The sequence below is a fragment of the Pyrus communis genome, chromosome 12 (genome assembly GCF_041283825.1).
Source record: "Pyrus communis isolate YQ-2024b chromosome 12, ASM4128382v1, whole genome shotgun sequence".
Taxonomy (NCBI): domain Eukaryota; kingdom Viridiplantae; phylum Streptophyta; class Magnoliopsida; order Rosales; family Rosaceae; genus Pyrus; species Pyrus communis.
The window spans coordinates 11078474-11089766 of record NC_142576.1 but is presented as its reverse complement, the minus strand read 5'-3'; the positions used below and the strand labels follow the sequence as shown (position 1 = coordinate 11089766).

Sequence of the window (11293 nt, the reverse complement as noted above, 5' to 3'; positions counted from 1 at the left end):
ATTGAAGGATATCCAAGATGTCAAATGCTAATGGGTGAGGAAACACCATGTGTCATGATGTAATTTCTCGCACATTAGCACCCACCACATCTTATGTAATAAAGCATGCTACAATCTTAGATACGATTGCTTAAAATCTCATAAAAGTTTTTTTCTTCCAAGAAAAAGGTTGCCACACATCAAGTACTTGAAAGACTAAAATAAACTGCAAATGAGTCTAATTGTCCTAGAGAACTACAATATTTTGGGAAAATGTATGCAGCTCCTAATCATGGATGAGTCACTGAAAAGTGATCATTTGAAAGACCATTCAAAGGCAAAGGTTGCGCACCACTTCTGTTGTGCAAGAGGCTGAAACAGAAGGATCAACAATGAACCCATAGAAGTTCAAAAGGAAAAACTGAGTGGCTGACTAAGTAAATAAAGGACCAAAGTTTAATAATGGGAATCAACCCCAAGTAATAAGTGCATTTACATTCACACGATCACCTTACTTGTACTGATGGTCAAGAACTTCTAAGGAGAAAACATTTAATGCGTCAAAATTCTGGTAAACTCTACCTCAGTTTATGACAACTACAAAACAAGCACGGCTTCAATTATTATTCCGTCTCACCAATTTATATCATTCAAATGATGTACAAAACGGTAATCAAATCTTGACAATTACTAGTTAACTACTAAATGCTTTAACAAGTTAAAAGAAAGATGGTGCATTGATACCAGTCCCAAAAGGACAATTTATAGATATGGAAATTTTAATATGTTTCATGTCTAAAGAATGATAGACGTATAGGTTCTAATGGTTCAACACTTCAACTCCCCAGAAGTGGAGATTAAAATCCAAGCTTTGTAACACTCTAGAGGAGATTATGATCCACATTCTCTAAACAATTCATCTTATAAGAGATGATTTTCCTATAAGAGACAATGTAAGTCCCTGAAGAGGCAAGGATATCCAAAGCAATGAAATGCTTATAAACTATACATGCCTATGCACATGAGAATTGTGGGATCATGAATTAATGATAATCAATAATAATTCTGGTTTTACAGTAGTTTCTAGATTCATTATTGAGTAGTGTTGATATTGAGTCACGTTCTTGTGTTAAACGTCAATGAAAAATTACTGGCCAAAATGGAAAGAGGCAATTCCATTACAATTTAGTAAGAACGTGGAGAAATGGACTCATATGATGGGTTTCTAGTTGAAAGCTAAAATAGTGATATACTCCAGTAAACATGATTTCCCATTTATGAAACGAGTTCACTTCATTTCATATGAATGGAGAGTTATATATGATACGAAGATTTATGAAATGATGGAAGCATATATCCATAAGCAATTCCATATAGTATGCATTAAAGCAAATTTCTCTATATAAATTCCAAAGGATAATGTGTCATGAAGTGTAGAAAATTTTGAAGGATTCAAAAGCTAGCCCTGGAAGGGTAAAGCACAATTTATATACTCAACACCAATAGATGGTATAAATTGCCTTAATGAATACTTTTATTATGATATGGTTGCAACGTACTAAACCTTTTGCAAGGGTAGATACTATATTGGGACACTTGAAGAGACTAGAAAGATTATAAAGTATTGAAAGACAAATATTGTGTCGAACTACAGATCGAGCAACATGTCCACGTGGGCGCTATGTCATTAGTTAACGAAGATTCTGATAGAAAACTTAACGGATGTAGGAAAGTGTCTCAGAATTATAAGTTTAGGTGCCAGATTGAGACGGAAAAAAAACTTGATTTATGAAATGTTGAAAATCAAGAAACTTCAGAGTAATAAACTAATATTAGCCCTAACTTTTTAATGCATGGTCCCATTGACAACATAGGGTGAAAACTATGGGCCCCAATATATAAATAAAATAAAGATTTGATATATCCATTGAAAATGAAGAAGATTTAACATAGATATTCAATTGGCCTCACTAGCAATCAAATAAAATTTTGACATATTATATTTGACATCTCATTTGAAAATGCTCTTAAATTTAATAACTTACTTCTAAATATGCAAAATTGTTATCTTATTAACAATGAACATATTTTGATTCCTATGGCAGCAATGTATAAACAAAGACGGAATAAGAAAAAAAAAGGTATTTCTTCGTTTATCTTCTTTAGCTTTCACTATGCCTGATCTCATCGGATTCAAGACCTAGGAATCGCTGAAGCTATTTTCTGTCAAACAAAGCCAGGTTATATGGGGAGTCTGGTGTTGCAAGAGATGGTAGATAGGTGGTTCATGGGCAAGGGCGGATCCAACTTGGGGTAAGGTGGGTCATCCAAGCTTAGAAATCCTCCATGGAAGAGCTTGGGGCTGCCCTTTGAAAATCTGTGATACTCTTGAAAGTTGCCCTTCAACTGCTTGACGAATTGCCTCTATGGGCACTAAGCAGGGTAGTTGCTAGCCTTATGTCTTTGTATGCATTGCTATGGGCATCTTTCAATAGGCTCACTCGGCATATGTTGGCATGTTCGTCCAAAAGTTATTGACATCAGTCGACATGCTCAATCAGAAGTTGTTGATATCTGTCTTTGGGCATGCAATATGACTTCGCAAACAACCTCATGCCTACCAAGGCTCGATGGATGCTAATTTGCATGTTAATCTGTCCAAAAATTTTGCACCCCTATTCTTATTCCCCCCCCCCCCCCCAATCAGAAGTTGTTGATATCTGTTTTTGGGCATGCAATATGACTTCGCAAACAACCTCATGCCTACCAAGGCTCGATGGATGCTAATTTGCATGTTAATCTGTCCAAAAATTTTGCACCCCTATTCTTATCCCCCCCCCCCCCCCAAATAATATTTCCTAGATCCACCACTGCAGTGATGGGGAGGATAAAGAGATTATGAAAAAATATATAAGGTTATTATTGTACTTTAACAAGTTTCATTAAACTGCTCTTCGCCTCTTTCGAATTCAATTTGCGCAGATGCTTTTGCGCAGAAGCTTTTTCAAGTTACCTTCAAAGTAGCTTTTTCACACCACAACTTTTTCAAAAAGTAGAGGTTAGGTCACTTACCAAAGAAAAATACTAGAGACATCATTGTTTTAGACCATATTTTATAAATCAAATAACGTGACGGTTGATAGTTAGATTTTACTTTAATGATTTAAAAAAAGAATTCAACCATGAATCGCCATAGCATATAGTCTACAAGTATGGTCTCTTTAACATAGCTAAATACTTAATCAACTAAAACATTTTTATAAGGTAGAAAGCTCGCCCAGATAAGCAAATTATCCTAAACTCGGTAAGCACCGGCATTGGAGAATTCTTGAATATAGTAATACGAATCTGTACTTATAAACGCACTGGAATGATTTATACCGTGTTTGGCCAGGTTAGGACCAACAAATTTGGAGCTTTTCTTCTTCCTTTTCGACATGGAAATGGACTAATGGTCATGGCGGTGGAAAATTCCAGCCAAATGCTCCGTTTGCACTTGTTTCGTTGCTCTATATTAATCTTTTTTTTTTTATTAGGAAGGAATATTCTAATTGTCTTCATATTATTACTTCTTAATTACAAGTCTGTTCATTTTGTTTTCATAATTAGGTTCTTTCAATATTTAAGTGGTATTGATGGGACCCTATCTATTTGGACCTTAGGAATGTGAGGAATTGATGAGAGTTGTCCAACGTCAGAAAGTTAAAAAGCCTTACATAAACTTATAAAAAATTGGGTTAGTCTTTTATTACAAATACGTTTTAGGGTGGAACCCTACCTTTCGTAAGAGAACATACATTTTGGTGAATACTATGAAGTTGATTGTACTAGCCTTGAGTTTATTCCACCACCAACTCAATACTTTGAACTAGAAAGTTCAATCCGAGACAAACAAAAAAACAAGAGACTTCTCTATCCCATGAAAGAATGACGAGGAATACGATGAATGGAAGTTTTTCTCGAGATTAATCCTTAACTAATAAACTTAGTGGTTGTATTAATTCCAAACCTTTGTATCTAGAAGTAAGATCTCTAGTGAACTGTATGGTAAAATGTTCACAGTTATACAGAAGCTAAAATGTGATTCATAGTTCGGTTCATGGCAGCTCAACTTGTCACCAATGGCATCGACATTGTAAACCCTAAAATACATATAATTAGGTCGGAAAAACAAGAACGCGAGATGGAAAATGTCGAGTGAGAACTGAAATACATATAATTAGGTTTCGATTTACATTTTATTAGAGTCACACAAACAGATGACACAAGAATAGTCACTAATTTCTCCATTGCTTCGAAAAAAGCAGACCAAATTGAGAAGCAACTCGTTTAGAATCAATATACCTTCTCTTGAACGTCATCATACATGTTTTAACATTTACAATCCTACTTTACAATATTGACAGGGTGCAAATGAAGGAATCAGTGTAAGTACTCATTGCACTACTATTTTACCTCAGAGCAATTATTTGCGTCTACGGGTTCTTTCAAGCAGCTAGATATTGCCATCACCGCAGATTCAATCGCTCCATCTTCTCCCTGTTCCATCCAGCAGGTACAATCATATTATTTTCTCAAGAAAATGTCGTGCATTGCAATGCAAACAACCACATAACAACTTCAGTTATCGAAAGAATAGTGCCCTAACTTCACCTTCTCTTTCCAGTAAAACATATTTCCATACTTCCCTGCCAGGCGGCTCCAAAAGCTGCGTGGAACATCTAGATCAACTGAAGCTCCCACGTTGAAGTTTAGTATATTACCTGCACAAAGAGATCAAGAGACACATTAATTAAACTAGGAAAGAAAAGCGTAAATATAACAGATCAGTGAGTATGTGTTCAATACCAAAGGTCGGATCAGCAACAAAGACAATAGTTCTATCATCCACTCGCCAGAAATCTTTAATTGCTAAACCTGCAAAAAGTTGGAAAACAAAACTGTAAAAGCCATGTAAATGTGATATTCTCAGACAATATCTCAAACATAATCTGATTTACGATTTGGCAACCTGACTTGTTAGACTGCATGACAAGAGAACACTTTCTCACGTCAATCCATATTTGAAACAAGAAAACAAAAGCAAACTACTCTGCTTGGTGAATGCCAAAGCCTTACAAAACGTTGAGCAAACCTGGTGTGTCAGGATAGTTCTGGGCAAGAACCCTCAGCTTGTATCCAGTATACTTCTCTATATCAGCAATCTCTTCGGCTAGTCTTTTCTCCTGGAAAAATTTTACCATACATAACATACTTGAGCTCAATTTAATTCTCTGGTTTCATTCCAAAGGTTTTAAAAATAAAAATAAAAAATCCCATTTCCCAATATAACTTACATGCAAGTTTTCCATTTTTTCAACCCTAAAATCTACGAAAAACAATTGAAAAACTGAAAGGGAAATTCTATTTGAATACATGTTTTGTATCTCTACATCCAACTTAAATTTTTAAGTGAAGTGACTTTTTCTACCCTATTTTACAATTACCGTCAAGGACAAGATGCAACTAAAATTAAATTTAAAATTTATCAATACACCCTCATCAACAGTAACCAAACCCTCACACAATCTCTTCAACCCACAGTCCATTCTCGCTAAAACCCTCACCGGCTCTACCTCCTATTAAAATAACGGAATAACGAACAGATTGTCCCAAGCCATACAAAATTCGACATGTAATAAAAATACTCCATAGCGAGGCAAAGGGTAAATGTGCAATAACAACAAGAAGGCCTTATCCCACTATGTGGAGTTGGCTATATGAATCCTAGAATGCCATTGCACTCGGTTTTGTGTCATGTGTTCTGTTAGATCCAAGTAGTCCAAGTTTTTTGTTAGAGTCTCTGTCCAGACCCAACTTACATAGGGACATTGATCAAGACCCAGCTTGTAGAGATTCGGATGTAACAATGGTTGAATGTATAAATTTGTTAAATTGGCAACAATGGTTTTATATGGATATGTTCTACATTGGCAAGACAGAATACCTAGTTAGTTAAGAACATTTAAACACACAAGAATTCAATGAACTCAAACTGACTACTCAGAACACTACTACATTCATGGTCATTGAATCCAGAACATAAGTAAGTCAACAGAAACCAAAGCATACAAACCGAAAACCAGAAACTTAAAGATATGAATTAGGACCTGGCCATCAGAGAGGAAGCCAGCTACATCAATTACAGGGCTAAACTCTTTGGGAAGCAATTCTGGTTTGTTTACTCCAACTTTTGCCTCTGCAATTCCTGCTCCTACACAAAGATAAATGGAGTTTTTACATTTCTGGTGTTCTATGTTATATTATATGCAATAGCAGAAAAGGATAACAAAAACATGGAAAAGCTTGCCTGACCTGAGAGAGAGAGTCCGAGAGTGAGAGCCCCTGAAAGCACTAAATTTAAAGACTTGGACCGGAACTCCGAGACCCAGTTGTTGGAATTGGCTGTGGGCTTTTGGGTTGAAGGGAGATGACGAGACGACGTAGTGACAGTGATGGATGGTTTGAATGCAGGACGTGAGGTTGGGTGGGAAGTGGGCGACGGACATGGCGGATGGAGATATGCCATGGTTTCCTGGTTCTGGTCTGGCACCGTGGCAGCTGAAAAGGTTGTGGATAATGGGATGTTAATCTTTTTCTTTTATTTTTAGTGTAATTTTCACATGGAAGTGGCAAGTTCCTTTAATTTTGAATTTGGGTATGGTTTCAATGTTACATATGATTTAATATTACTGTTGGCTTGGCCGTTAGAATTAGTTTCTTTAACTATTTAGATCTTCTATTTTCACTAACGTAGCATTAAATGATATAGGAATGGATGAATGACTAATGTTTCATGTTAACGTCTCCTATAGTTCGTTTTGGTAATTATTTCGTCAAAATTGAGAATGACCTTACATTCTTAAAAGTCTCAATTCATTGTAAGTGGTCTTTTACCATAATGTGGAAATATGTTGAGTCATTGCATGACGGCGTGGGTTCAAACTCTGTCGATGGCTAATCTAAATTCTAATATAACAAAATCTATCATTTGACAATTTTATTTTATTTTATTTTATTTTTATTTTTTACTAATTTACTAGAATTCCAAGTAGTTATGTGAAATTAAACTTTGATGGGTCAGTTAGTTTGGATCATTCTACAACTGCTTTTGTTATTATTAAGAAATGAGGAGGGGCAACCTGTTGGTGTTGGGGCATTGCACCTTAATGGCGCCACCATTTCGGTTGCGGAAGTTGTTGCTTTAAAGGAATGACTTTTGTTTGCTAGGTGCAAAGGTGTGAAGAAGCTGATGGTGTAAGGGGATTCTAAGCTTGTCATCCATGTGGTGCAAGATGTTTGGATGCCTCATTAGCATCTTAAACCTATCATAGACGACATCAAAATGGTTGGCTTTAGAATTTCGGCATATCAATTGAAAGCATATTTATAAGGAGACTAATTTCATGGTGAACGCATTAGCTCATGTGAGCCTCAATGTTGCCAACCCACATTTTTGGGATTTTTGTCTTCTGATTTCGGCTATGAAAGCTTTTAATTTTAATTGTATAGGAAACGGTTATTTTAGAGGTTTTAAGCTTTAATAAATTTATTCTTCATAAAAAAATTTAAAAAAAAACTAATTGAACTAGTGAATGTAACATTTTTTTAACATAATATGCCCTCATAAGTTGGTCATATGCATTGAACCATGTGATGAATTAACGGAACCATGAAAATTTAGGGGCCTCAAAATCTATTTCAAGGTTCGAAGAGGAGTGAAATAACATCCAAAATTCATGGGGCATTACTTGTTTTTCATTTATTTATTTATTAATAATTTTGTCCACAAGATCACATGTGGTCTAATATCTTAGTGGATAGGATGTTGAATTTATACTCATACATCTCAGGTTTAAAACTCCTTCTTTCCAAAATAGCATAATAATTTCGATCCCTTCCTCTCCCATAATAGTAATAAATTGAAAAGAAAAAAAACAAATTTCTCGTCCACGAGATTGGAGCTGAAAAACAGCTTATTTAAATAAATTGGAGACTGAGAATAGCTAGACTAGTAGACTGGCTATATTCCAACGTCATATTTTACTTATTTTATGTGATTTGTAAGTGAATGCAATTATCCAAAATTTTATGGGTTTTTGCATATGATCCAATATCCTAATTAATAAAGTGTTGTGTTTCTACCATGCATCTCGAGTTCAAAACTCTTCTCCTCCTAAATTAATGTAATACTTTCAATGAAGTCATGGATTCCATAGAAAGGATTCAGAACTGCTTGGCAAGAAAATGAGAAAGCTCACAGCCTCAAGGTGAATAACCTAGCTCCACTAACCTTTGATAACAACCTTTGTAAAGCAAATCCCAGTCCCTTTTTTTTTCTTTTCTTTTTTTGAGTACGACGATATATTTTTACACTAAGAGGAAGGGGGAGTTCGGCTAAGCCACACTAGACAACCTAATTTGGTATCAAATTCGTCATCCACAAGATTTGAACTTAAGACCTCTCACCTACAAGTGAAGAGGAATACCACCAGACTGGAATACTATGTAGCAATCCCAGTCCCTTTTTACCAAGTGCATTTAATCTTAGGACCTAAGCTAGAGGACTTCAATGACACTCCAAGGACTTTTGTCCTTGGGGAAGTTAAGGGAGGGGTTCATTCCCTTAAACGTTAGGACAATAATCCTTTCTATTAGCACATTATGCAAACAGGACGCCTGAGGTTAAGTGGCAATCTTCTCAATCAAAACACTATTAAGAACCCTTATAAGACTTACATTATTCACTTGTCCAGAAGAGAATGAAGCTGAATCCTGTAGAAACGCAGCTACGAGAGTTCTCCAAGCAAATCTCTAGCAGAAAAGTTCTCACATACCGTCTTAATCATGCAGCCAATTACCCAAAATAATGCTTTTCAACCTAAACAATTTTTCCCCCACCTACCAATTCACAAAATGTACCAAATAGCTTGCAATGTGCTAGCAATCAAGATAGTTTTGCATTAGCTTAGGCAACTTTTATCCCGAAAAGGCCAGCATCATGTTTGAATAAGAATGACAAAATATGTTACGATGCTTGTCAGATATCATTACAAATGCAGAGATTCAAAGGAAATGATTTTTGCAAACCACTTTTCCGCACGCCCGTGTTTATTTATGTTCCTGGATTCCAAGGCTATAAAAAATAGGGGCGTACATGGGGAGGAAATGGGCGTGCGGAAATCATTTTCAAACTCAATCACCTGCAGAAAAAATGATCACATCACACAACTCAATGGCATTAGCAATGACAAAGGATGAAATTCGGATTTAAGCACTCGATTCAATACAGAATATGATTACAATGAAGAAGCATAATAAACCTTATAACCCTTCATGCTATGAGAGTTTCAGCTAAGTCGAATTCGAAACAAGAGCATGCCCATTTCAACATACAAGTAAAAACAGCTAAGGGAAGTAAACAGGCCAGTTGAAATAGTAGGACTCCCTGTGGTCCCTGTCCATGTACTCGTTCCACTGCAACAGCAAAAAAAAAAAAAAAAAAAATTCCCTTAAATTATAGGGCTCCAAAAATTTCAAAACCCACAAAATTACCAATTGGGTTTCATAAAAATCGGTAGAAAGCTTCAAAATTTCAGCTTTTTTTTTCAACTTTTGAGACACAACCAACCAAACATACCTTAAATTTGTAGGGCTCCCCTTTCTTCATGGCCTTCTTCCAGTGGTACTGCTCAAACAGCATTGCTTTGTCATGCCAACTGCAACCATTTTTTCAAAATTGGGAAAAAAATAAATTCAGAAATTCAATAAACACAAAATTACAACCAAATCACAAACTGGATAATCGTCAAAACTCAAAAAACGGTGACATACTTGAACTGATTGGAGAGCTGCCACATGTAGGGATTGACCCAGGTGAGGGCTGAGAAGGCGGCGGACCCGATCCATATGTTCACAAATCGTTCCGGATCGGCGTGTGGGACCCCCGGGTCGCCTCTGTATGCGTTACCGAAGTACTTCTCCATTTCTCAGTCTCCCCGTTGCTCTCTGCGCTCTCTTATCCTCCACCTCCCATGAACACAATGAGCAGATATATATACTCTTGAGTTTTGATATTTGGGCCCTGACGGGTATAACAGGCCCGTACAAATCCCGAGCCCAAAACCCAAACATGGGCCCTGCTAATCTGTATTAATTATTAAAAGAGAAGTATTATTAGCACTCCAAAAATCTCATTTTACACTCCTCACAAATGTATTTTTCTTTCCAAATATAAAAAAATTTGGAGTGTAGAATGATATTTTTGGAGTGCTAATAACAATTCCCTATTAAAAAGGGGAGTTGGGATTTTGATTACAAACTTATGAGTCATGACAAAAGTTCTAGGGTACTTTAGAATACATAATATTTCGGACTTTTGACCTGTAAGATTCTAGTTTTTGTGTGTTAAAATAAAAATCTAATAGTTTAAATGTTTGGAATATCAGATAATCTAGACCACCGTAAAAAAATCTTTACTCTTTACCCAATTTATTATAATGGACTACTTGAAAAATTACAGATCGAAAATCTGACGTGCAAATCTTTCGAATTGAATTACTACGGTTATTGACTCTACTGTTGAACTTTGAACAAGGGTTGACTTTTGTAATTGATGTGTTATTTGGACCCGATTTTACACTATCGTCCCGAGCAATCGAAGCCGTTGGTTGAGCATAGTTCTAGATCGGCGGATGGAAAGATAATTTTGTTATTAAAAGATAATATTATGGTTTTATCATAATAATTATCTTTTGGTAAAGAATTTTTTTTATATAAGATAAATGGGATGCAAACTATATCTCAAAGCTTTGAGACTCTTATCTGGTTAAGCAAAAATTTGCGTGCAAATTAAATGTTGGTCAGATAGGACTATAAGGAGATATGGATGAGATTGAAGACTATTGCCGTGCAAAAGTTGGATATGCAATTCACATTGTATGTGTGGTTGCATCTGAACAGATATCATGGAAAAGAAAGTTTTATAGTTGGATAGGGAGTTTTAATGGGATAAAGCAAGGCATTGATAGGAGTTCTGACTATGATGTGATAAGCCTAGAAGGGTAGCAATTTGAAGGGTAGGCCTCTGACACGGGTCAGTTTTTGCTCCGCGAGTTTGAGTTGTAGCTGAACTCTGCAATATTATTAGACCTTGCCAAGCAGAAAATATGAATACTATAACTACAAGACTCAGTGCAACATTCAAGGGACCTCCAATTCAACACACAACTGCACTGCGCAAACCTCTCAAACATCTTGATATTTTTTATTTTCT

At 35.9% G+C, this 11293-nt stretch overlaps 2 protein-coding genes across 3 annotated transcripts; both read right to left on the bottom strand.

Moving 5' to 3' along the window:
* Positions 1–4163: 4163 nt before the first annotated feature.
* LOC137745652 (thylakoid lumen 15.0 kDa protein) lies at positions 4164–6636 on the bottom strand. 2 transcript variants are annotated; one of them, XM_068485644.2, is made up of 6 exons: positions 6334–6636; positions 6129–6226; positions 5114–5204; positions 4828–4896; positions 4633–4742; positions 4164–4518 (listed from the first exon to the last, which is right to left on the bottom strand). In XM_068485644.2, exons 1-6 carry the CDS (start codon positions 6545–6547, stop codon positions 4426–4428), a joined length of 675 nt encoding a protein of 224 aa, XP_068341745.2. In that variant the 5' UTR covers positions 6548–6636; the 3' UTR covers positions 4164–4425. The 2 variants fall into 2 exon arrangements, with proteins under 2 accessions (XP_068341745.2, XP_068341744.2); XM_068485643.2 differs by having other exon boundaries at positions 6129–6232; positions 6334–6632.
* Positions 6637–9259: 2623 nt separating this feature from the next.
* Positions 9260–10056, bottom strand: LOC137745445 (uncharacterized). Its single transcript, XM_068485409.2, has 3 exons — positions 9853–10056; positions 9659–9737; positions 9260–9495 (listed from the first exon to the last, which is right to left on the bottom strand). The coding sequence occupies exons 1-3, from the start codon at positions 10002–10004 to the stop codon at positions 9427–9429; spliced, it is 300 nt and encodes a 99-aa protein (XP_068341510.2). The 5' UTR covers positions 10005–10056; the 3' UTR covers positions 9260–9426.
* Positions 10057–11293: the final 1237 nt, after the last annotated feature.